Below are 27,358 nucleotides of genomic sequence, written 5' to 3'. Positions count from 1 at the left end.
ACTCCTGCTCATGGTCTCAACCACATCTGCTCAGGAGCATGTCCAGTTTTAAGAACTACTCTCAGCTGAAGCAGATAGACCAGGGTGTACAAATTGATGCAAAGAGGCAGGCCTGTAACTACAGGTGATATGAGAATTCTTGCAAGGTGAGGAGGTAAAGGTTTGCAGTGACTCCTCTTCTGAAGTGCTGACAGATGGTTTTCCTATTTGCCTGAGTCATCTGTAGTAAATGGCTTTACTTCTTATCTCAGTCGTGACCTTTATGACACTTCCTTCATGTGCCAGTGGTATTTACCATCAGGTAAGGCAGGTCAATACAGCCTCACCCCCAGCTTGGAAGCATCAATCACAGATCAAACCTTACAGTGTTCACGGGAGTTTCAAAATAAACAGTCTCTGCTCAAAGAGTTCCCAATCCCAGATGAATGGAATGTACTCAGGCAACCAAGCAGAAGTACAGGCAAAGAGCAGAGGAGCAGAGGAAGCCCCAGATGGACACCATCCATTTTCTACTTACTGACAGGTGTACTGGGGAGGCTACTGCTCTTGTGGTGCTGGAAAAGGGTCTTAGTGTGAATTTTGCCATTTTGGACCTGTAGGAAAGAGGACTTTTTGTATTAGAATGGAGGTGCATGGAGAACTATTCACTAGGGGTTTAAATACTGCCTGCATGAAGGGAGAGGAAGGCGTTGCAAGTGCAGTTTTTGAGGGAGCTGAGATAATCAGTGGCAGTGGCAAAGACAACAAGGCAAATATACCATTAGATGTGGGCAGCAAATAGTGCAATACAGCTGATGTTATAATTTGACTGAGGTCCATGTGCTCCACTTGCTGAGTTTTCTGACTTCCCCTTCCCTAAAATTATCCCTGACTTTTAAAATTGCCTGAGTTCAACAGTCTGTTCCATTTATTATAAAAATTCACATAGAAAGCTCACTTGACATTCACATCTGCAAGGTTAAAAGAAGTAACTCCAGCTTAAACATCAAGGTTCCTTTCAAGCCATGTCTACTTCTTTTTTGTGATGCAGGAGTCAGAACTCTAATTTATCTTCCTGCACCGAGACTGCCTGTCAGTATTTTGGCACAAGGAAATGACTTAATTCCTGAAATGGAGTCATTTCGTCTTCTTATCTTTAGAAATATTATTAAGAACAAAGCAAGCTGGCAACAGCCATCATCCTTTCACAACAAGTTATGAGGTAGATGCAGAACATTATGAAAACACTGACTTGTCACATTGCTTTGACATGCCAAGCATATTTAAATCCTACCAACTAAAGCCTAATCTCCTGGCAAACAGTTTCTGCTTAGTCAATATTACTACTTCCATCTATTTTGAGGTTCTTAAAATATTTATTATTTCAGCCCCAGTAGCAGAAAGAAGAATAATGGATATAGCTTTATCAATGCAGGCATTTCAAAGCCATTTAAAAACTTTTTGTCTATTGATCTGTGGCTCAATAGTTGAGTAGTGCACTCAATTCTCACATTTTCCCACTAATGTTGTACCAAAATGAAATTAAAATACAGCCTGCCTGTTAGAATAAACAAAGTGTTCAAAGCAAAATTGTGGATAATACATGAATAGGAAATTAGCACTGTTGTTCTTCTTGACTGGTTGCCAAGCCAGATGCAGATGAGAAGTAACTAGCTGATTGAGGCTTCTTTCAACACTGACAGAATTCAGTGGTACAACCCACTCGGCAAATCTAGAGAAGACACTTACTGATCCCTTACTACATCATAATTCAACGTGGTGCTCAACGTTGCAGGAATCCGTAGGAATGTGAGTAATCCCTTCAACTTCAGAATGCTTAAGGATGTTGCTGAAGCCTGGATTCACAATATTCACAATATACACTTATACAATGCTTGTGTCAGTACTGCATTTAAGTCTATGTCTAACTCTCAGTTCATGCATAAATCTCTTTGAAATTATCTGGGAATTAAGCACTAGGAAATCAGCTAAGAGTTAACAGCTGAGCTGAACAATAGTACTAATCACTCAGCATCAGCTAATTTAATGAAGAGGAATATTGCCATATTTGCCTTGTGTTCAGTTTTCAGTTTGCCTTTGGGCATACTCCTCTTCTGTAAAAATGTTTTTCTTAGAAACAAGTTTGTCTGTGCAGACTGAAACTAAAGCTAGGTTTCCTACAGATTTCTATCTCAAAGGTAATTTAGTTTCTCAGAAAGAGCAAGCTCTGAAGAGTACCCTGTGAGGAGGGTAGCTCTAAACACTTTTCCCCAAACAGATTTCTTCTGAGTTTAGCGCAAGTTATGCTCATGGCATAGCTATCTCTCCTGGCAGGAAACCTCTCACATCTTCCCCTACCTGATGCCACTTCACATACCTTCAGAGTCTTAGTGTCTTTAAGATGTTTGCCTCCAACTGAAATCACCAAGTGCTTCAAGATCAAAGAGTAGGATGAGTTCACAGGCGCTGTATTAAGCTGGAAATATTGAAGGGAAATATTGTTTTCAGAAAAGATTGTTTTTCCACGCATTTATATCTGTATAGGTCAGTTTACCCAGCTCTACCAAATGAAGGCCTTCTTAAGTTTACTCTCAAAATGTAAAAGCAGTGGACATGAGGATATATCAAACTCAATTATTTGAGTAGTAGTGGATAAGGAATGTAATTTATGTGCCAAAGAGTTAACTCAGTAGAACTCTTATTATTTGACCAATTCCAAAACCAATCAAGCAAGATATTAAAAAAATCTGCTGAAAGAATTTTGCTTCTCATTATTTTCCATTCAACTTTAACTACTACTGACAGAGGAACGTATTTATGTTCCTTTTATTGACCAGAAGTAGGTAGTTTATTTAGATCTTTTTCTCCAACATTAACATCTGGAAAGTTGGAACTTGAAATGTCATGACCTTTAGCTCAGTGGGTTTCTCTTTCTCTTCCACCATTTAGCAGAGATCAGTAATTTAGGAACAGTGTTACATTTTGTTCATTTTTAGGGGTAGAAATACATGCAGGCACTTTACTCCATGCCAAATTTGAAGCTATAGTCTGACAGTCTTGTTTGGAAATACTTGCTCTTGTAGGTATTGCTGTGGCTGTAATGAAGAAAGAAAATAGAACGAGCATCACCTAACTTCTATGGTAGCTTACATATAAACAGGAAAACAAAAGATGTTCTGTAAACATATGTAGCTACAGTCCATATTATGGTATAAATACCAAATCCTAAGGGATAACTTGAGAAAGACAATAAAAAGAAAAGGAGGTAATTTAAAAAGTGATATAAAGATATTTGTATCATTGCCACCTTCTTCAGTTGCACCCAGAAAGCTGAAGGCCTTGATTCTTATCAGCTGCACTCATTTTGTTCAGTGTTTGGTAAAAAGCCAGTACACTGAGAACCTGCTACAAGAGGGCAATGCAAGCATATGGGTGGAAATGGACCCTGCTAAAGGAAAGTGTTTGTTTCTGTGTTGCTTCTACCTGGAGAGAGCATGACTGTGAGACTAAAACCAACTGGGCTCAATCACTGACTTCTAGAATAACTTTGGATTACTGAAGGGAGAGACTACCAACTAATTTTCTGGTTAAATGCACTAAATGAGCGCATCTAACTGTGCAGCTACAAGAGTTAGACATGAACAGATTTTGTCCTTCTTTTTCTTCTTCTTTTTTTTCCCCTGCCCCAAAACCAGTAGGGCACTGACTACTTTAATGGACTGTGCCTCTCCTTCAAAAATTTTCTTCATTGTTCTATGTGACTTGACAGAATGAAAATGACTTGTTACTCCATGATCTGTAGAAAAGCTTAATATAATAACACCATTACCCAAATTAACATGTAGAACATTATTAACAGATAATGGTCTCTGTTCCGGCTTTTCATCTGGAAAACGGTACTTGGAATATTTCTGAACTTCAGAGAAATCATACATAGAAATTTATCAGTTTTAAAAGTACCTTAGACATCACAGTGATTATGAGCATTGGAAGTTAATTGCACAGAGCCAATTAGCAGCTAAATCAGCAAGTCACCTTAATGGAGGTAGACTGTTGGCAGCCAAAAAGTCTACAGAGTTCCCAGTTAGACTGGAAAACTTGCCTATCTTGCCAGCTGGGTCTTGGCTGGAACCTGACAATATGATTTACGTGATTGTACACCTAAGACACAGAAACCTAATGCAGAAAAGTGAATGAATTCCCAGAAATGTCTTCTTCCTCTTTCCACACTAACTGTCTGCTAATTTGTGGGAAAAATATGAAGGCTGAGGAAAGGTGAGCGGTTTCATCATCCTACCTGCAGAAAAGAAGACTTGGAGGAAGTTACAATTGTACTGCAGAATTCACAGCTAAAATTTAAAGAAGGACCTGTGCATTTCTTATATTCATTATGTCCTAAAACCTCTTGAAAGTGTAATTAATGTAAGGAAACTGTCTCTGCATGTAAGGAAACTGTCTCTGCTAATGGATTATCTGTGTTCTGCACTGCATGCTCCCGTCACTGCTGAAAAGGGTTTGTCAAGACTGGGAAGAAAGAGTGTAATTTGTTAATATTCCCTCGGGCACAGACACTGACATTTTACATAGTACTCAATGGCATCCAAATTCCCCACTTTTGCAAGCAGCTTGGTTCCCACACACCTAGCTGGAAGTCTATGAACTCTGCAAATCACCCCAGTGTACACACAGCTTGAAAAATAGAGAAAGAAATAGGTTATATCCACCCTTCCTCTGTATGCTATGGAAACCATAGCATTTAGTACAAGTTCCATTTTGCATTCACAGAATAAATGTGATTCAATTTACCAAGAGCATAAATGGTCTCTGGGAGTAAACAGAGCAATATTTGTATTCCTTATTCAATGCATCCCATGAAAATATGTGAATAAGAAAATTTGTTGCATGGCTGCATTATTTGCCTGGAAAAGAAGCAATCAATTTTCCATCCTTATTCTGCCAAGAAGACTAATTCAGTAAGAGGAAAGCAACACAGGACTTACTTTAAGTTAGGTATGTATTAGTGTGCCCCCACAAACTGAGACATAATGCAGGAAAAGATAAACGTGGTCACAGCCTGCAATACCCTGTGGCAGCACGAGGCAAAAAAGATTTGCTGTCCATTGCCCTTCCTGGCAATTTAATAATGTCTAGGAGAAACTCAAATTCTCCTTTGAACTTTTACTCAGATTTGAAGATGAGTCATAGTTCCCTAGTTTGTAATATGCAACTTGGACACTGGTGCTGTACAATTCCAGCTTGATATTATGAATCATCTTCTACTATACTCTAAGATTTCCTATGTAAAAAGCCATGAGTATTTCTGCATGTGTGTATGTATTCATTTCTCTCTGCATAAACAGTTAGTCAAAACATATTTTCTCTTTTCCCAAAGAAAATATCCAATACATGCATCGCTCTTAAAATGTATTTTCTCCCAAACCAGTCCTGAAGTAGACGGGGTAAAAAGTGGAATATCCTCAGAAGTTAGGAAAGGAAACCAGAAGTGAACTTCATCATCAAAACTGAGAGACAGAAAGAAGCTTTGTGTGAAGGAGACATGTTCTCTTTAGGGGTATCAGGATCTCTATTTCACAGTGTTTGGTCAGACAGCCAAAGGAAAACAGAGTACATTTCATGTTTTAGAGGTGAAATCATGAAGCAAGAGGTCTGACATAGAAAACTTGGTGTCCTGAAAATACTTTGTTCCAGTCCAGTCTAATGGTGTAGGAACGTTGAATCTGGGACTAGTGCACAAACATCCATGAAGTTACACTACTTCCTGTGAGGTCTAAAGAAAAAGAAATTTTTTTTGGTGCAAAATTTACCTCCTTGAGAAGGTAAAGTTATGATACCACAAGACTGGGACTATAAGAAAAAAGGTAGCCTTGGAGACTTGGCAGTAATCCTAGGGTCTAAGGCAGTTGGATGGCCTTTGCCTTTCTTGTATGTGCCCAAAAGGATTGGAGTCAAGCAAGTATATGAGTTAAAACAAAGAAATGGCAATGGAGCAAATCTTGCTGCAGTAACCAGAGAGTTTTAGGCCACAATGAGGTACTCCAAAAAGCTGGCTGGGAGCTATTGTAGATATGGGACATTTGGAAAATGCAGAAATGAGCTGCAGGTTTGCTGACAACAGCTTCTGCTTTAGAATCCAATTCCAAACAAAATACTAAGTGTTTTTAACCAGCCCACAAAAGGAAACTTGTTATGCTGTATTTTTCTTAATGCTCATGTAGTTTTAGATACTTGAATACTTTCTCAAGGGCTCACTGGAAAGTCCAGAACTGGACACAGTATTTGTGTTTGCTAAGACTCTATCCATTGTAGCTCACTGCAGTAGGAAACAGCAGCACTAGCACAAAAAAAAAAAAAAAGAATCAGCCGATGTGCAGTAACTATAAGGATAGAATGCAATGTCCCTCACATTAGTGGCAATACAAAGGTAATGAGCTATCCAAATTTTCTACTGGAAGCAAGAATGATCACCCCCTTAAAACCCCTGCAGTGGTTTTTATTTATATAGCCTAGTTTAATCTTACAAATGCAGGAACAAGATGTCCATGATTCATGATTTGTAATTAATACAATCACAACCCACTAGGTAGACATCCTTAAACCAGTATTTTTCAGTCTGTTTTCTGTGAACAGTGGTCTTCAGATCCCTTTCAGGTAGCAAAACCACTCTGCAGCGTAAGTATAGAGCTGAGGTTCATACAGGGAAGGAGAATTCATGAAAAAGGTCTCTTCTTTCCTCAAAGTACAGTACCTAAATGCTCTACTAAATTGCTCTGGAAGGGGACAGTTTGTGTGTTCATCATACACAGAGACTCAGAGTGGGATTTTCAGTGTGCTTAAGGATATAAGCTATATCTCACTCTGCAACTGCAAAACAGCAGACACTCTCTGCTTGTCAGTAGTTTCAGTACCATTTTCAGTGTAGGATATGGTCATATGGTTTTTTCCACATTCCAATGGACCACCTGGGACCCTGAGAATTTAGTAACAAAGATGATATGCCCTCATTTTATCTGCATCTCAATCACTTTAACACTCTGAAGCCAGATATATCTTTTTTTAGTTTGTATTTTGTGGAGTTACAAAGTATTTTCACTAGATGTGTTGATTCTTGTCCAAAGAATTTGAGTATTTCCTGATATAGCCTTTAGGGCCTTAATAGGTTTTAGTTCATAAATCCTCTTGCTTCCAAAGCAGAGGAAAAACTAACTACAACATGCCTATAAATATGCAATACAGTGTGCAATGATTATTCCTTTGCAGTGTATATGTATGTTTAAAATCACAAGCAGGCACCAGACTTCTGTTCCTAAGTCATCCAGGAGTGTTTTTGAATGCCATCCCTCAGGTTTGGTCCCCTGGACATCCTCGGAAAGGAAATAAGAAATATTAATGTAACATCTTAGTGACAATCCTATCTCCCCAAATTCACCCCAGATCATGCAATTTTAAACTAAGATGGAATCTGCTGTTCTGTTTGGTTTTCCTGGCTAATAAGTAATTTCTGAAAGCATTAAAAGTGATGAATAGACCTTATATGCCCTGTCTTTATCAAAGGCATCGTTTTCTCATTTCAATAGACACACACAGCCTGAACTTGATTCCACTTACCCACCCACAGATTTCCACATAGGAGGTCCACATTTACCACTTCCATTCTTTTAAAAGGAGCTGTCATTCCTTCAGATCTTTGCATACAAATGTTTTTCCTGACTAGACATCTGTGTGACTAAAATGAAAGCATTTCCTTTCAGCTGTTTTTTTGCCAGTATCTTTTTACTCCTCCTTTCACCTGCAATATAATTTCTCTAACCCTGTGCTGAGACTTGCACTGTGCAGCTAAATTACTGCACCATCACAGCTCTGCTGATACCAGTAGGGCTGTATGGAGATTATCAAGATTTGTATGGGCAACTACAGCACTTTGAGGGCTGTAAGACAAAAATGCAGTATGGTCTGGGCTCATATGCTAGAGCACCCATGTGGTATTTGGAAGAAACAGCAAAAAGAACAACAAAATTCTAATGCTGGTAACTTTTCTAGTCAGCCAAGTGAAATGCAGATTAGGCAAGTATCTTCAGACACCTTCGCTCTCTTACAGCTGAGTGGTTGAGTACTTAGGTGGCAATTTACATTTGCAGGTCTTTGAGCCAAAGCAATTTTAATCTGTGACAATTCTTCACCTGAGGAAGTTACTGTTACTTGGAACGTTACACCATTTGCTTTATACAGCATCATTAATACTGAGATTAGCTCAGTTGGTGAGAGTTTGGGTGCTAATAATGCCAAGGTTGTGGGTTTGATCTCCATAGTCACTTTGAATGGAGAGCCATTCACTTAAGACTTGGACTCAACGATCCTTGAGGGTCCCTTCCAACTTAGAATATTCTGCAATTGTGTGTAATAGCGGGGAAGGTGGAAGACAAATGCCCTGTTAGCTTCTTGCCATGTGTACAGAAGTAAGTCTAAAGAAAGTGCACATCTTGACATCAGTCCTGGGAAGAAAAATGGGACATAACTGTCCAATTATAGAGATAATTGGATTAAATTTCATGTCTGCATTCTTGCACACTGGTATGCATTTTAGGTATTATTCATGCCATCTATTTTAGGCGCCTTGTTGTAGGTATGTAAGATACAAAGTCACCCTCCCTATGCTCAATTTATAGCCAATAGAGCAAAACACTCCAAGCAGCTCTATACTTGGGCTTAAGTTTCACTGACTTGTACAGAAGGATTCAATTCCTAATCTAGTTCTCTAAAGTTGACTATATAAATCCCTCCAGTGTTCGTACATCACCAAATATGTCAGGATTACTATTTTTTTTTTGACAACTAAGAACCTAATCTTCCTCCATTTCAATCAGACCTCAGAAGGCTCTGACTCAAATCCCATCCCCAAAGTTTTACAGAGAAGGTGTTTCTCAGAACCTTTCAATTTGTTTATTTTTAAGCATAGCAAGGCATAGCAATGTTACCTGATGGAAAGTGCAGGATTATTTCTTTTGTGCTCAGATTTGTTTCTTAATTGCCATCTGGAATTTGTCCAAGATTTTACAGGCACTGCCCAAAAGACAATTTGTTCATAGAATCACAGAATCATTTAGATTGGAAAAGGTCATCAAGTCCAGCCTAATGCTGCCAGCTCCATCATTAAATCATGTCCCTGCATATCACATCTACGTGTCTTTTAAATCCTTCTAGGTATGGTGATTAACCCCTTCCCTGGGCAGTGTGTTCCAATGCTTGACCACCTTTTCTGTGAAGAAATATTTCCTAATATCCAAACTAAACTTCCCCTGGCACAACCTGAGGCCATTTTCTCTCATTCTATTGCTTGATACTTGGGAGAATAGACTGCCCCCCAAGTTTCTACAATATCCTTTCAGGTAGTTGCAGAGATCTAAATGGGATCTGGAATAAAAGTGTAGTTTAAGTGACAAATATTACTCCAAACCTGTGCATTAGCACTACAGCTGCATGATTAGCCTTAAAGGAGAATCTTTAGGATCATAGAACTGATTAGGTTAGAAAAGAACTTCAAGATTTTTAAGTAGGTATAAGTGCTGTGCCCGGAAAGAAGCATCTGAAATTACTGAATTACAATGTGGATTCTGTTTCTGCACGCATGAAATACACACACACACACACACCCCAAAAATCCAAAAGAAGCTTGAAGGCAAGTCACATATTTCTCCACTCCTATTATGTTAGCAGGCAGTAGCAAGAAAGGAAGAGTAAAGACCTACTAAACAAGAACATGATCAGTCAAAATAGGATGGAAATTACATCTGGAAAAATCTCCAAACATTTCATTTACAAGTCAGACTTTTCTGCTACTTCTTAAGGAATAGGGATAACAGCACTGAAAAGCAGAAGTGATCGACTATGCCAGTTTCTTAGAGGTTACTGATAACAAACAAAAAGGAATTTTTTCTTTCAAGACATTTTTACTTTCATTGTAAACTAGCAAAAGAGAACAATAGACAAAATGTTATTCAAATATGCCAGAAGCCTGCACACTAGAAGAGGGGAATAAGGGGTTTTCTGCATGAAGAAACAGTTTACTTTGAAATTCTTGGAACCTGAAGATGCATGACAAAAAAGAGACATTTATTTATCTCATTAAAAAAAAAAACAAAAAAAACCCCTGTATACATTTTGAGATTGTATTGTTTTTTTGATGGATATTTTCTAGTCTTCAATGGAAGAACTGATTTCTATATATTTTTGTTTCCAGCTCCCATAGGCAGGGAGAAAACCAGGAGCTGATGCCACATATGAAAAGGATGGAGAGGCCTCTTAGAAAATGGCTTTCCCATGCTACAGAGATAGGGACTGTATAATCAATCACTGGTTTTCTAATGTGTTATGGGAGTGCTGGAGTTACTGCTATATTACTAGTAAATTCAGAGAAAAAATTTAGATTATATTAAATATGGTAATTTCAGTGCTCATCAGGAAACTGTCTCTCCAGTGATATCTGATAGGTCAGCTGAAATACAAGAAATGTCATTTGCTGCTCAGTCTTCTCTGTTTTAATGAAACATGCTTTTAGAAACCAAGGGGACATTCTCTATTATTTAAATGCTTTTCTCAAGAACTGCAAGGTCACAGCTGTTTGCTCATGGAAGTCAGTAGCCTTCCCGGTAAAAGGGCTGAAAAACAGAGTGGCTTTTCCCCTCATCCTTAGCATGGAATCCAGAGTCACCACTCCTGAGGACAGCTTTGTACATAACCCTGGTAAAGTAAGGGTCTTTCAGTGTTTTGTCCATCTTTCTAAAAGGAGGATACCATGAACAGTTCTTCAATGTTTCACTCAGAGAATCAATTTAAATTTGGATTCCTGTTCATCCCTGTCAGAAGCACATGCAGGCACACAGCAAGCTTGACATATTTTAAGTACTGAGCTTGTTAGATGGCACACTCCATTTGAAGTAATCCTCACTGTACTGGGTCCATGAGACGACTCTACTACAGCACCAATCCACTCATGGAATCCATGCATTTCCAATCTCTTCTGTCTGCTCTGATGAAGTTTTACAGTGTTGTGATACTCAAATATCAGATAAATTTCTTTGTGTCAAAGAGTTATTAGTGGCAAATCTCACTGCTCTAAGACAGGAACTCTAATGAAATTTTAATGCACAAAAGACAGCACCGTGATAAAACTACCCACCTGAAATCTTTGCTTTGCCAAGGTGTCTAATCTAATATTAATAAGTGACAACCACATCAGTTGCACATCAACTTAGTTTCTCTGAAGTGTCCTCTCATAATATGCTGTAAAATCTTCTCTTGCAAGCAGTGAAGCTTCTTAGACAAACAATCAGTAATGTATCCTGTGCCTTTGCAACCTGGCTCTAAGTGAAGACTGCCTCTAAGTCTTGCTGCTTGGGTATGCTGGTACTTACAGCTTGCCAAGTTCAATGGGATACCACAATGTGGTATTCATCAAGTGCCTCCCAAATTCCCAGTTTGCCTTCTATGCAGTAAATAAACCAGCTAGGTGTGTTCCAAATAGAGCACCTCAGGTATTTCTCAAAGGCACTTACATGTCTACCAAATGCTTGTTAAACCAAAAGTTTTTGAGTACTGTGGGCATGTAGCACCTCAACTTACTGGGACCTGGTTGTAGAATGGGTGAGACAAGGTTCAGTGTTGGCCATCTTCTGAGGTCTTGGAGAAAATGGGTAGTTGATGGAAAACAGCATGGAATTGTTTTGCACTTGTCTGGGGCAGGGAAAAGTGTTTGTATATTACTTCAAGTATGGATTTTCTGTCAGTAATGGCATTAAAAGAATGTTTTGCACCCTGAAGATACCTTACTGTAAGTGCATACCATGGCCAAAGGCATGGAGCATGAAACAACTTGTATACTTAAGCTGAATTTCAGCCCTCTGCCTACTAACTTCTTTTGGTTATGGTGGAGGCATAAACTCCATCACTGAAAGTAACTTTTAAATGCTCTTATTGGGAGGAACACTCACACTCCTATCTAGACCAGTTATCCAATTATCAAATATCTACTTTTAGAGCTGGAAGTGGAGGATGGGTAGGGGAGCAGTGGAGAGGAGGAAATGAAGACAGTACAATTTACTCATTATTAAAGTGGAGTCCCTAATACACCAAAATACACCAGAAGTGAAAGTAATTTCCATTTTAGGGGAAATGGTACGCTAATAGAGAAATTGTTATTTGGGATAAAGATCTTGAGGCCAACTGAAAAAGTAAATCCTATGTTGACAACTTGATACTGACTAGAGTGGTGCCTATTGTCTGTGTGAAGGTCTTAGATATTCCAACATATCCTGCATCCTTTATAAGTGCAATTTGTGGAAATATTTCTTAAGGCCACAAAACCTGTAGACAGTATAAAATTAATGCTTAGTTTGCACAAGAAATAGGCAAGAGAGAAAAAAAGATGAAGATAATTACAGCAAAATTTACAGAAAATAAAGTTGGTGAAAAAATTCCCCAGGACACTACAAGGTTTGGCAATACTTATTCAGCTGTTGAACCCTACAGCAAGTCTTGTTGCTCTCCTCTTTCTGGGGAAAGCTCCAGGTCACCTTCACAGGGTCTGATTTTGAGAGAAAGCACATCCTCAGGTGTGCTTCCAACTCTTCAGGTAAAAGAGGAAAGTCATATGTCTGAACATAACATTGATGGATGTTGCCAGGCAAGGGATGACCTTAGGAGATGGGAAGATTGCTGTTTAATGCAACCAGAAACTAAAGCACTATGCCACTTTCTCAGTGACCATCAGGGATATCTTTCAAATGGCTCCTTTATTATTCTACCTGGTAAAGCATACACAGCACATGTGAATGCTTTACCAGGTAAAATGCTCTTGCCCTCTGTGGCCTTCGCAGGTCTCCCAGAACTCTCACTTTGGGGGCAGATTCACATTAACAGGTGAGCCAAAGCACCTTTGCAGGACTGGACATCTCCAGAGACTCCATGGTTTGGGAGAACACCCATTAGTAGAAGGGGAATGCTTCAGAATGTTCTGAAAAGGTTCCTTCTGTAGGAGATCAGAGTTTACTCCAGAAAGAATATATGTGCCACCTGCCAGTCATTGAGCTTCCCAGCAACCCACACTCAGACTCCTAACTCCTTGAGCTGGAGGGAGACTCAGAGTCAAACCAGACCACAGTGACTGGCAGGAGAGCACAAGCTGTCAGCTGGAAAGCCACGACACCAACTCCAAGAGAGCACATCTCAATATATTACAATGCATTAGAAATATTAAGGCACTTCAGCTTGTGTAGTTTAGAAGTTATGAGCACAAAGGGCATTTGCCTTTTAATAATGTTTTTATGAGCTGCCTGAGTGGCTTGCAAGCAGTTCAATATCCATTGCTGCATACCATTACTGCTGTATTTTCTAGAAGACTGCTTGGAAAACACAAGAAAGAAAATTACTGTGATCAAAGTCAAATTACAATACACAATTGCATTTCTGTGAATGCTCTATCCAGCTAATACAAATAGACTGGAAAAAATCGATTCAACAAGATTGTTGGAAAAACAAAGCCATGCTTCCAAAACCATGCCCCTCAGAGGTATGCTTTTAAATAACTCTGTGCTCCACTTACATGGTTTATAATGTCAATGAGAATTTGAAAGGATCTGTAAAAGGGAATGGTTTTGAGTTCTTCTATTGGATGTCTTAGTGTGCAGATAATATCACAAACAAAATATTTTGCTCTTGCTCAAGACTAATTTGATTCTGAAATGTCATAAGTGAATGGACTCCTGCAAGATAGAGTTTTGCATTTTCAAATGTATTTCCAAATCCTTAAACACCCACTCATTAGTATACCAAATACATTTTCAAATGAGTGCTTTGGTATGTTAGCATTGTTGTAAGCTAACAATATTTCCACAATATGTTTCTTGTGCCTTGCAGAAAATATTCTTGAAATGATAGTGGTTATAAATTCTTCATATTGCTGAATTTGTGAAGCCTGCGGATTATGCTATTTATTCCTCACAAAGATTGTTCCCTACCTAAATAATTTTATGATTCTAAGACGTTTGTAAAAATACTCACATCCCTTCTTCACAATTCATTGCTTCAGAAGTAGATAAACGTACTTGGATCTTCATTAATTTTTTCCCACAGTCACATTTTCAGTGTGAATTGTAAATAAACACAAAACTTCATATTCATTCATTATTTGGGAAGACATTCCAATTTCAGAAGTACTTTGCTGGGACGTTGACTGACAGGATGTGGAAAAGGCACAAGCCAATTGATTTTAGCTTTCAAATTAGACTTCTTGTTTACACTCTTTATAGTCAATCAATCTCAGTGAATTACCTGCAGGGAAAATCCAGATATCTGGTATTAATCTCAAAGATGTTAATGCATTTTTGGTCAGGAAAAGAAGCCAGAAATTTTGAAAAAACTAATGTCTTTTATGATTTTAGCATGCTGGGGTTTCAATTTTGGGTTGCAACTGCAGCCTTGTCACAGCTGCTGCCTGGCTGTCTTAGCCCTTAAACTAAAACTTAGATGAAATCCAAATACTTTTGACACTGGTGGGGAACTTTGACTCCATTATAGCAAAGCTCTGTGTAGGTCTTGGAGGGTTTTCGTGCCCTTATGTTAGTCTCAGGTTGAACCCTTTGGGAAGAGTGTCTACATCCAATACTGTCAGAGAGGTCTGACTCGGCCACACTGACAACATCTGATGCACCAGCTCCATGTAGTGCCATAGTCCAGACGTGGTGCATGGGGGACATAGGCACAGCCTTTATCCATACTAGCAACATTGTTTGGGAAAACAGAGCAGCAGCATCTCTAAGTCTGGCTGGAAAAACAGTGGTCCTGTTTAGTGCATCTTTTCATAAATTTCTTTCTTCAAAACCTCACATTTTTCGAGCAAGGCAGAGTGCAAGAACAAGTGGGGTTTTATTCTTCTCATGTGTAGTGATGCACAGGGAAACATGAAGGGCAAGAGGTGAACTCGGGGTGTTCTATGGGGCTCCAGAGCAAAAGCAGACATTAGGATGGTTTAGGAAGGTTATTTTGATAACCTTAGGAAGGTTATTTTGATAGCCTTTCCTGTGGCCCGGTGGTAGCCCTGAATATGTTTTGTAGATACACTTGACAGTCAAGGGACTAAACCGTGCATTTTCTACATCAGCAGCAGTCAGCTTTTGCTGTGCCAATTTATGTCAGTTTATAGGAAGCCTTAATTCTTGTTTTGACAGCTACAGAATTGTTCTATGGCCCTGAAGGACTGATTATGGTTTTCCTACCTTCAGCCTTTTTCAGACATTCAAATCCTAATGACAGTTGTGCTATGTTTGGATTTGGTTTTGTTTTTAATAAAAGGTGCTTGGCAGATAAATGGTATAATCCTTTGGGTCCAACATTTCAGCATTAAGGGGGGAAATGGATTTCTTTCTGAATTACTTGAAAAATATTACCTCTAAATTTTATGGATTCCTTTTCGATTCCTGGATGGATATCCAGACAGGATTGTCATCTGACAGAGAGGACATTTATTTTATAGTTAGTCTACATGAGAGTTTGACTTCTATTGTTAAATGAAGGTAGGTGTGTGGCTTCTTCAGATGCTGGCAGTAAAATGCTGAGAAACAGGATTGCACAGGTGCGGTGCTGCCAACAACATGGCCATAATGACTGTGCTTTACTTGGAATCATCACTTAGGATCTCATTAGCTCCCATTAAAAGACATGACTTTAAACTTTTGACATTAGATGTGCAAATACATCATTAACACCTTTTAGTCCATCATCTGTACTGCAGCACTTCTAGTTGCAATTGAACAGAAATTTGTTCTGGAAATAACCTTGCATGCACTAAAGCTACATTAAGAAGATAGGGGGTTTTCTATTCCCCTCTTGCATATTAAAGCAGTGATATTTATTTACTTAGATTGTCTTTGTGTCACTAACAATAACACTGACACATTTCCTTTTCCCCATCTTTGCTAAGGGCTGTAGGACGACATATCCAACATTTTCATGTGGTACTTCATCACCTGCCAACATGTCCAACTCACGTTCATGTGTTTTACAGGTTTTCTCTGGAGAGTCGCTTCCTTTAACTCCATTGCCTAGCTGGTTACCAAATGTTTACAAATGATTAACAGGATTTATGGAATTCAGGTCAAAGATATCATGTGGCACTACAGAGACTTAGTTGCTCTATTAGGAACAAATGCTTAGAAGTCCATTTTGGCCATGTTCAGCTCAATTATAGCACTGAGATACAGACCACATGCAATGAATTTTCAGCCTGTTCTGGCACTGCAGCACATTTAATGGAAAACAGCTCAGTGTGCGTTTGCCTGATCTACCTTTTCCACATGATGATTTTGTATGGGAATTTGCCAATGAAACTTACCAGTGTGCTTTTTTTCATGCTATGAACAAACACCAGGGCAGACAAAGCAGATAGAAAAATGGAATTAACATTATTCTGCTATTCTGCAATGGCAAGCCTAACCTTCAACAAAAATTGAGCTTCTGCATGCAATATCACTGCTTGAGCACCATGAGAGTCTGATTTACAGTTTGCCATGAGGGAAGAAAGAAGGTTTTATCCTTACCATTCCTACTTAGACTAAAGTATCTGCATCAATGGTATCTGAGCCAACTAAGGCAGCACTGTAAGAAGTGTGGGTAATCAATGACTACGGTGACCTGGGTGCCTGAAATACACCAACAGAAAATACTCCTAGGATAGTCCACATTTTGTAGATGAGAATAATCATGCAGTTGCTGTTGTGACCAAGCTATGAACATGCAGTCCTTCAAATACTTGAGGCAAAATGTTGGCAAAAGGATCAGTATAGAGGATTCAGAAGAAATAGCTGAAGAATCTATATACAAAATATTGAGGATGGAAAGAATTAAGATGGACTTATTTGGTACTTGGTGTCTTAGAAGGTAATTCTTTTTCTGGAAAACCTTAAAAGTACAGGCACCACTTGAAATATATAGAGCAGCAATGAGTTACAAACAATGTGATTCCTATGTCTTTTGAGGAGGCATATCCTTGTTTTTCTGTGTTTAAGTAAGAATTCATCCACAGGAGTGTGTCTTCTCCTTTTACACTGAGACTCCCCTATGCAGGGTTTTTTCCCCCACTGCTTTTGTTCTTTCTACCTGTTCTACTTTGCCCAAAGGAGAGAGGGAGGTTTAAATTACTGAGCTGCATTTGAAATATAATTTCCCAACAGGTAAATAACAGTGATGAAACACTTGTTTAAATTTGACTTCCATATTCAGGCATGGATAAGTCACATCTTCATATACTTAGAGAAGCTTGATTGCTACTTCAAAACCTACAGCCACAGGACTCAATAGAACCTTCACCATGGTTTTTGTAGTTTTGCTGTTACTTATTGCACAAGCAGCTGCTGAAACTCTTTGTCCACTATTCAAACCCCAGTGTGAAACTGCATTCAGCTGATTTTATACCGTCTGTTAAAAAAAATTCTCTCTTTGCACAGAATGAAGCACTGAGCAACTGCATGCAACAAAATAATATTTCATCTAGTAGACAGTGGTCTCATCTATGTGCAAGTAACAGAAGATGGAAAGAGGAAACTTTGTCCTAGGGCTCAGAATTATCATCAACTTCATCTGCCCCTGCATATTCCCCTGAAGGGCAACTGCCAATCTCAAACCAGAGTATCTGCAGAGGTCTGAAGAAGGGGCCATTTAAGTGAAAATTACTTACCTTTACTTTCTTGACTAAATCATAAATTTTACAAGAAAACAATTCTCCAGTCATTTCTTCAACTTTGTAGGAGGAACCAGTTTTTCTGAATAATAAGACCACTGCTGATGTGGTGACCAAGCCCTCTTTTTTGCCCACCCCTGCTCTGTATTTGAGGTGCTGCTGCTGTTTCTGCTATCCCACCCTGTTTTGGTGGGTGTCATGCTCCTTCCTGGCAGAACTGCTGCATCAGTCCAGCCCCCTCCAGCTGTACCCCCAGAGCAATGATGCGATAGGAAGTGATGGTAGGAAGAGATATATTAATAAAGGCAGATTAGACAAAACCTTAGTGCCTTTCACAATGGCAGGGCATGCTGAGTTTTAATTCCTAGAGATCTGATCTCCAACTATCTTGTAAGTGCTGTTTCTTAAGAGGTTGGTATGGTGCAGTATATGCTTTTCTCAGCCCTTCATCTTTCAACCTGGATGAGCTATGGAGTGAGGCTGGGGCCTCACTGCATCCATCCTTTACAACATCTAGCCTAACAGGGCCTGCCTCATCTCATGAGAAAGTGGATCTCAGAGCAGAAATATAAGAAATGCAACAAATAAATTAGATGCTCACACAGTTCAACAAAATTTCTTGTCACTTCCTATGAGCCAGAAAGAGAAAGAAAGCACCACTTCTGCCACAAAAAAAAAAATCCACATAGCTTTAACAGGTCAATTGAACAGGTTTTCTCTTGACAATTTTCAAGTGTGTTTTGCTTCATCCATTACATTTGGTGTTCTGTTCCAGGCTGCCAGGTTTGAAGGAGAAAATGCCCAATAGCAGCACAGTACACATTGCTGGTACCTGTGGTAAAACTGCTGCCTCATGTGTGCTCCAATGCAGGCACCACAATGGAACAAAGTGCTTTTGGGTGTCCTTGCTGATTGCCCACAAAAACTTAATGCACTCCAAATTTTGGCTCACACTTTCTGTCCCTTTGCAGAGAGCTGGGATCCTTGCACTGTGTAAGAGCAATCATACCTGCTTCACATCGACACTTCTAAAATAGTTGAATTCAGGGTTGGCAGGTTCATGGCAGCTCCTGGGGTTGCCAGCCATCCTCCCTATTGGCCCCATCTCCAGCATGGTACCCGGATGCTTACAATGCTGAAGCAAGGGGCTGCAAACAACCATAAACTCAGGCAAATGCAGCTGGGGGGATTGTGAAGAGGAGGAGTATGTAGTCAAAGCATGAGGGTGACTCTTGCACCCAGGCCCCTTGCACCCACGCTACTCCATGTGCAGCCCCTCACTGCACCAAGACTACATGGAGAGGCCACACACCAGGCTCTTGTGGCTCAGCATTTAAAGAGCTAAAATGTAATAATTTGAAAATGCATCCTCTAAGTATCTTACAAGCATCTTCTCCTACAGATGTCCAGAGCAGGGACACAACCTATTTCACTATCAGCTCCTCAATGAGAACAGAGGGGTGGGTATATTTTTTAGGTAATGAGGTTACAAAATTATTTCTAGTGCAGTGAATACTTGCAAAGCCACCTGTGAAATTTTCAGTGGAAAGCAAAGACTATGGGAAGAGTGGGAGAAAACAAGCTGCAGGGGTGTCTGCAGGAGATAGGGCAGCTTCTCCTGCTCTCTCTGCCCTGTGCCTGTACTCAAGGCAACCTTCAGCACCCCTAAGAACACCTAATTTAAATTGCTTGCATTCTCAGGCCTGTAAAAATATCAGATATGGGTTTTGTTAACTTGCAAGGCAAGTTCACAGCATTGACTCTGATTAGCTGACAGCACATGAAGTGTGATACAGAGCACCAAGGGCAGACAGCAGTAGCTGCCTCATCAGTTCAAAAATCATGGACAGGAACTTATTTTTGTCATAGAGCAATGATGCCATTTTTGTTTTTAAGGGTCTATCACTCTGTTGAAGGCAGGTGTTAGTGACCTGCTGCTTCTGATTCTACCAGAGCATATGCTCCTTGGGGAGTGGTAGGTGATGGGAATGCACATCATGAGGTCCAAAAAAAAGCGCCATATGAAATGCTCAGCCCTGACCAGGAGCTTGCACCCCTTGTCTTGCCTTGCAAAATGTTGTGTTGCCTCATGCATCTTGGTGCCATCTACAAAGCAGAACAAAATATGCCTTGTTAAAATGGAATCACTCTGTAAGTGACATGAAAAGAGAGAGGGTATTTTAGTAAGAGGCACAGCTTCACCAAGAAGTCATGGATCACCACATCCAACTTAATAGAACTGTTCTCATCAGAGGAAAATGAAACTGCAGCTGTCGTGTGGAGCTTTTTAACCCATCACAGCTTACCAGCAATCTGCTCTCCACTTCTGACAGAAAAGACTTTCATCCTCAGGGTAAGTGTCTTGAGGCAAGAGTGGTGTCAGTACTAATAATCAAATGATAGAGATATTTTCTTGCAGACTTGCTAGTGCAGATTTTTGTCTGAACCTCCTCAGTTGTAGCGAAAGGAATATCCTGAAATCTGCATGAGGTACATTCCTTTGGCAATACCATCAAGTCAATGAATTTCTATGAACATATTATCTGAGACAGTTGTAACCTGTCTATTCCCATACCAGATCACTAATTACCTCCATTTGCTTTCTATAATAGACTTTTTTCTCTGTGGAGGGCTTTTTGACACAAAAATTTGTTTCACTCACAGCAACTGCAAGCTGATATTTAGATTTGTCCCTCCAAGGACAGTGAATTCTCTTTTACGTTTCTGAGATCAGTCATATGAGACAGTCCCCACCACCCAAGCTACTGCAATCACCTCCTGAACCAAGTAGTTCCTGGGCTCAAAAGTGTAGAGGCACTCAGTCATGGCCATAAAAATATCCAAAGGCATTTTGCTGGGCATGATGGGAACCTGGGTTATGTTGGCCTTTAGGGCCCAGGATTTTCACAGGTTGTTTCAGTACCTGACATATTTCCCAACAACAGATGCTGTAGCTCTATATTCAGCATGTTTCAGTCTCCTCTGGGAACAACAGGGTGCTTCTCCTTCTCAGGCATTTTCTTGGCCTTTTTGATAAATGCTGTCTAAAAAGGCTGCATTTTGAAATGCTGACAGGTTTGTAAAGACAGAGACTAGTTCTGCCTTTGAGGACTGGTTGTGGCCATGGTGGCAACAGGGAGGAGGCAAAGGTTTGCAGACCCGTCTAGTTGCATAAACCCCATGAGACCGTTCTTCCCTCCCTTTGCCCAGGCAAAGCCATCTTTATTCCCTACCTCCCTCTACTTTTTCTTATTATTGAAATCTCATGGAATTTTTCCTTTACATTTTTTTTGGGAAAATCCACTTCCCCTCAAGGGCACACTTCTTCCATTCCTATCACACTGGTGCCATGTGCTCTCTTCAACAAGGAATTACTTCATCTGTATCCTTCTTTGAATATACATTTGTCTTAAAAGTCACAAATTATCACTTGCTGACATCTTTATTTTGTATCAAAAGAGAATATATTTCATTAATTGAATTTCTGCCTATTTTTCTGAGTAATGAAACGAGCCTATAACCCCACTGTTGCCTCGCAATGCTGACATAGAACCACAGTAAACACACCACTGCTTAGTAAAAAAATCTAGAAGACTGTAAAGAAGGCAGTGTCAATGACAAGCTTGCACACAGCCATGAGTGAAGGTTGTTTAGGGCAGTTTTCAGAAATTATCTTGGTGCCATTTGGCCCAGGAACCCTCATCAGTGAAGGAACACAAGTATCTAACGTGCAGGCCACCATCAGCTTTGTAAGGAGTGGTGAGGATACTCGAAGTAATGAGGACACTGCGTTTAGAGCAGTGTATTGGCTATGTTAGCTTTCTCTACCTGACATTCCCCACGTAGCGCGCAATGATGCAATCCAGTGACACGGTTTGCGGTGCAAGCTTGCCAAAAGCAGGGAATGTGTGATCTGCTGAGATAATTTCATTGGTTTCATTGCTGAAACCAGCTGACTTCCATGCGCTGACCTCTATAACAGCACTTCAAATTACATGGCAAATGAGGATTTCAGGATGCTGTGGTCGTGGATGTAATTGCGTCTGAGATGATACAAGGGTGAGGAGGATTCATTTACCAGTGGCAAAATGTCTGCTGGCAATTCATGATCTCTGTACCAGGTTTATAGTGCTGGCATGTTGGGGCTTTGTGTAAAAAGGGGCTTGTAAGATAAAATGTTGTACAGGTGTGAAGAACATAAAGTCTAGTTATTGAGGGTGTGATGACCATAAGATAACAGAATAATGAGCAGCACATTCAGTACCTAAATCACTAATAAAAGTTTGCACTTGGTACTTGTGGCTCTGGGGAGTATATAGCAATTCTTTGTCATAATTTTCAGGTTTGCTGCATTTTTCCCTTCCTGCTGTCTGATCACTGGCACAAAGCACATTATTTACTTGGTGGCCCTATATAAAGTCTGCAGGACAAATCCTCTAGAGGTGTGTGGTTGGGTCATACTAAGAAAGCCTGGTCCTTTGCAGAGATGGGATAAGAAATACCTTCTGCAGCAGGCAGCAGAGAACTGAAGGATCCTCTGAGAAAAGTTAGTCTGGTACTTTTAGGATCAAAAAGACCTGAGGAGGGCATGGGGACATTGAGTGGGAGAATGTTTATAAAATTAAAGGGCACTGAGAAATCTGGCTAAATTTGGCCCACACACACAGCAGGGTGCATTGGCTTTGGTGTGCATGTGTGTTGTGTTCAGGGGCACGTGCTTGGAGGCTCGTGCTGAGCCTTCCACAGCAATTCTGAAACTCAGTGCAGCGAGTTCTTAAAACATACTGCTGGGGGAGAGGAGCTGAGGCTGCCAGCACAAAAAAAGCTGTGAAGTTTAAGCCTCATTTAAAAGCCTCTGCAGTCACCTGAAAAACCTCACTCAATGGCTCTCAAGGGAAAGACAATTCTGAGTGTTCTTTAAAGCTCCTGAAGTACTTAAGGCTATGGATATATTTGTAGGTAATGACACACAGTGGGAAAAAGACAGAGCTGATCTCCACATTCGGTATTTGTGGAGACGGATCTGCTTCTGCTGCATAAACTTTGCCATGGTTCCTGAGCCTGAACACTGGCGGGCAGCTGCATGCGGTGGGATGCAAGGAGGGAAACCCTGGAGAGTACTTTTGGGCTGAGCATCAGCTGAATGAAGGCTCATTCCCCTGTGGATCTCCATCACATGAGCCAGTGAAGTAGGGGCCACCCACAGGTTAAAAATCACACTCCTCATGCAAACAAAAAAGCTGACGAGGGCATAAGCTGAAAGTGTGTTGTCTGGGACTGCCAAATTGCTTACCTGAAGGAAACCACCAGGACACTGTCTCATCTCCCACCACAGCTGCAGGATGCACCTCTAAAGCACTCTCCTAATGCATTGAAAAGGGACAGGAAAATGGCCGTGAGAAGAGGGTAATAAGGAGATAGCTGAGGTGCTGTCCCTTCTCCCTCCCTTTCTTCTTCAGAGCACTGAGATTAGCAAGAGGGAGGGCAGCCTCTGCACCCTGCCCCTCCCGAGGAAAGCTGAACCCTGATTTAGCACCTGCTTGGCAGATGCTCAGACCATCAAAAGCCGGAGGATACCCTGAGGTGAAGCTCTATTGATGTGTAATACTTTGAACCAATGTATATTTCATTACTGTAGAGAGAGAGAATATGAATCAATAATTCAGGAGTAAGGAAAGGGGAAGGGATAGGTTGGAACCACTGCTGGGGGATGCATTTCACTTTTTGAAACACTTAAACTCTGTGGTTTTTCCAAAGACCACCTTGATTATATACCTACAGTCTTTTCAGTAAAGTCTTAAAGCCACTATACTCATCACAGGAACAATCATTCCTTACCCCATCACCCTAATCAATGAACAACATTTAACATAACGTTTCAAACCACAAACTTCCTTCTGGAGATTTTCTCTGATCCAGCCTCTCTCTGGAGGCAGGGGAAGAGAGAAGAGAGAGAAAATGGGGCTGGGAAACACTGAGAGAATAAAGATCAAACCAATATTAATTGAACAGTAGTCAAAAGGAGGGAGGCAAAGTAGTTACACAGATTTAATTTTGAACTGAGCCTTGAAGAAGAGAAGATAAATGAAAGAAGAAAATGAGGAGATAAAGGATTACTGATACAGGAAAAAATAACCCTGATTTTCCAGTGAAGAAAAACAGGTTGCTTTTTCTGAAGCATTAAGCTGAGATCTCAATTTCCAGCTGGAAGTATCTGGAATTTCTGTAATTTCAAAGGGCTTAGAAGAAAACTATTTTGCAAAACATGTGCCTGTTTGCTTGGAAATACTGTTCCAAACTGGTTATTTCTCAAAACATTTTTTTGAAATTGTTGAAATATCCTCTTTCCAAAGGCAGAAATTTCAAATCAAAATCTTCTGATTTGAGGGTTAGAACATCTTCATCACACTAAACATTAGATATGGGTTTTGAATTGTAAAATGGCGGTATCAAAATGAAACACTGTACCTCACCACTTTAATTTTTTTTTTTTTTAACACAGATTGAAGCTGTTTCTTCATATTGCTTGGTTTTGTCCTGAAAAATTGCACAAGAAGTTATCCTAACCTGTTTTCTCCCTTTGTGGTAACCTGTGCAAGAAGAGCAACATGACATGTTACATGAAGTGGCAGGACACTGGATTGGTACACATTTCCTTCCATGGACTGCTCTGAAAACATTTAGCTTGTCCAAATGAAAGTTGGTTTTAAAGACAAAACTTAGTATCACCCATATGTGTAAAACAGGAGTACCAGTTCTTGTGATTCATTTGTAGAATGTACATCTCTGTGAGCCCTCATTTGTTCAGTGAGAAGCAGAACAAAGGCTGGAATATCTCTTTAGATTTTCTTATGGGAGAAAAAAGAAGAAAAAAGGAAAGATAGCCTGAGGTGTATTTAATTTGGCAAATATAAAAGTACAGACATAAGTAGGTTAACTTTAAGCTGACAAGGCAGGGTTACTCATTAGTTAATTAAGTTTGCAAATTAACTCCTGACAAAATTTCCACTAACTTTAGCAGCATTTGCTTGCCACTCCAGGTGCTTTCAAAGGGGACTTTTTTAATTGAAAGACAAAGAATAAAGGATGTTAAGTAGCTATTTGTTACTGCTGGAATCAAGCTGACACACTTAGACAATAACTTTGGAATGTTTTCTGAGGCTTTCCCAGCTCCTCTGGCATACTGGGCTGACTGGTCGTGGCTTGACTGCCCTCAGGACTGGGAAGTTGATACATCCCAATGATCATACCTGCCTCTGTGGTTCACCTGAAATCATGTATTTGCTTCTTTTAATGCTTCTTTATTTAATTTCTTGTAGATTCATTCACAGGACTCATCAACATAATGACTGATATCATTTGGCGCTACACTGGAGATTTTATGGCCCCTGATATCGTTTGCAGGGTTGTTCGCTACTTCCAGGTATAAAAACCTCGTGCTTTGTGTCCCCACAGCAGCAAACTCTGACAAAAATGCTGTATAGAATTTGTTTCTAGCAGCAAAAGAGCTAAATGCTGGAAATGTTCATTTAAAGGTGAAACATGTTAGTTAAAGCATATTAAATCTTTTACATTTTTTGGGTAGGAAAAAGGAAAAATAGCTGGGTGAATATACAAGGGAGGGGGGGTTGCTTTTTCCTTTTTTTTTTCCCATAAGTTTTGAAATGCTCCTAGTTCAGAGTTCTCGCTGACATCACCTTCTGCAATGGATGCATCTCAACTGCTCTCTCATTATACTTTCTGCCCCAGGTGGTCCTTCTCTATGCCTCGACTTACGTCCTCGTGTCACTGAGCATAGACCGCTATCATGCCATAGTTTACCCCATGAAGTTCTTCCAAGGAGGTAGGAGAATTTCAGTACCTTGTTATTGCTGTAGATACTACTGTATAATTTTTTAGTTTCCAAAATTCCTAACCTTGTTGCTATGAATTATTCATTCCTGCTCTGGCTACGTTTGAACTCTGTTACAGTTTTCCAAATGATGAGGGAGCTGTGGTTTCAAGATTTATTAAACTCCACTTAGCCCTCAGCAGTTTTTATAAGTATTGTGTTAGCAAAGAATGAAATGACATTTTTAAAAGTATAGTGGTTTTCATTATCTTCCAGCATTTTCAGAAGGTTATTAGGAGGAAAAGCCTTGTGTCACTATACTGACTGTAGGAGCTGAAATATCTGTACTGTCTATTTATTCACATTAAAAAATAACTTGGATGGAGGGTGGGGTAGTCTAATTCATACAATAGTTTGATATATCTTCAAAATATATAGCATATAAGTTTGGATACCTATTGTTTCTTGTAATTTCTTCTGTTTGTTTAGTTTCAGGTTTTTTTACAGCATTCAGGTATATCCTGGCCTCTTAGCAGTACAGTTTAAAGAAAATTATTTCTTTCCTACAGAACCAAAGTGGGGTGTTAAGTATGTTGCACTGAGTGAAGAAACAGAAATAGCAGGTGGGGAGGAAGAAGAACAGTTAGAAGAAGCATGAGGTCTGGAGGATGTGCTTTAATCAGATGCAAATATCATTCTTGTTTTGGAGTAATGATGGCTTTTGCCAGACGGCTCTATTCAGGGGATCAGATTAATGGTCCTTCTGGCCTTAAAAACCTGTGAGTCAATCACAGCTGAGACAGTGGTGCAGCTTTGGCAGATGTTAAGGTCTGGAAGCTTCAAATACTTGTGTGAAATTTAGATTTATATTCCCCAGTGTGCAGATCAACTCTTTCAGAACAGGGAGATGGATATCAAGGTTTTTTCAGTGGGCTTCGGGAGGGGTGGCATTGCTCTACAGCTCCTGCAGGAGGGCTCATAAACCAGGTGGGGCAGGGGCTCATAAACCTGCTGGCTGAGCAGGATGAGCTGTGGGACAAACCTGCTGGCATTTCTTCCTTATGCATGGTGCACAAAAAGCAGCACTTGTTAAATCACCACCTGGGCATAGTAAAGAATTTGATGATTAATCTTTGAAAAGCACTTTGGAGTTGAAACAAACCCACAACAAATCATTTCAAATCTTCATAAAAGCTTTTTTTTTTTTTTAATCCCATCTCCTATACCTATACCATAAAGATTTTGGGGGGGTTTTTTTAAGACTGGAGAAGAGCAGACATTACCCCCAGTCAAGGGTAGGAGAGTCATCAGCTGGGTGCATCTCTAGTCGGGGGAAAAAGGTCACAAACAGAGAGAAATGACAAAACTGACAAAACTCACCTGCCTCTTGCCACCTGACACTGTTGCACAAGCAAAGACCATGTTCAAAGGAAAAAAGAAGGCAGCTGCAAATCCAAAAGAAGGCTCTAGAGAGGTATATTTATCATAGCAACTTTCTGGAACATACATAAAATAATCACCTTTTGCACCCAGCTATTTCTTGCAGAGGTGCCATGTGGGATGCTTTTGAAATGCCCTCTTAGCTATTCTTCAGATAGAGAACAAAGAGATTTACAAATCTTTGTCATTGGTGATGACACAGAGGAACTTCATGAACAGTTCTGACTCAACCTGTGGCAAATTTCTTTCAAAATGAAACCCTCATCCCCCCAAAATCCTTCAATCACGAAACAAAAGAGTTCTTTCTTCTTACTGATTTAAAAAATTATGTTTCTGTGTAGCCTTGAAATATAATTTTAGAA

At 39.9% G+C, this 27,358-nt stretch overlaps 1 protein-coding gene across 2 annotated transcripts in view; it reads left to right on the top strand.

The window, feature by feature from the left end:
• The window catches only part of NPSR1 (neuropeptide S receptor 1), a 58,316-nt gene that overhangs the window by 13,973 nt on the left and 16,985 nt on the right, over window positions 1-27,358 (top strand). For both annotated transcript variants that reach the window (XM_039550255.1, XM_010398731.4), the window contains exons 3-4: window positions 25,045-25,148; window positions 25,475-25,568. In XM_039550255.1, the coding sequence (XP_039406189.1) occupies window positions 25,045-25,148; window positions 25,475-25,568 (198 nt within the window). The remainder of the gene's footprint in view (window positions 1-25,044; window positions 25,149-25,474; window positions 25,569-27,358) is intronic.

The sequence above is a fragment of the Corvus cornix genome, chromosome 2 (genome assembly GCF_000738735.6).
Source record: "Corvus cornix cornix isolate S_Up_H32 chromosome 2, ASM73873v5, whole genome shotgun sequence".
NCBI classification, from domain to species: Eukaryota; Metazoa; Chordata; class Aves; order Passeriformes; family Corvidae; genus Corvus; species Corvus cornix.
This window is presented reverse-complemented; position numbering and strand designations above follow the sequence as displayed.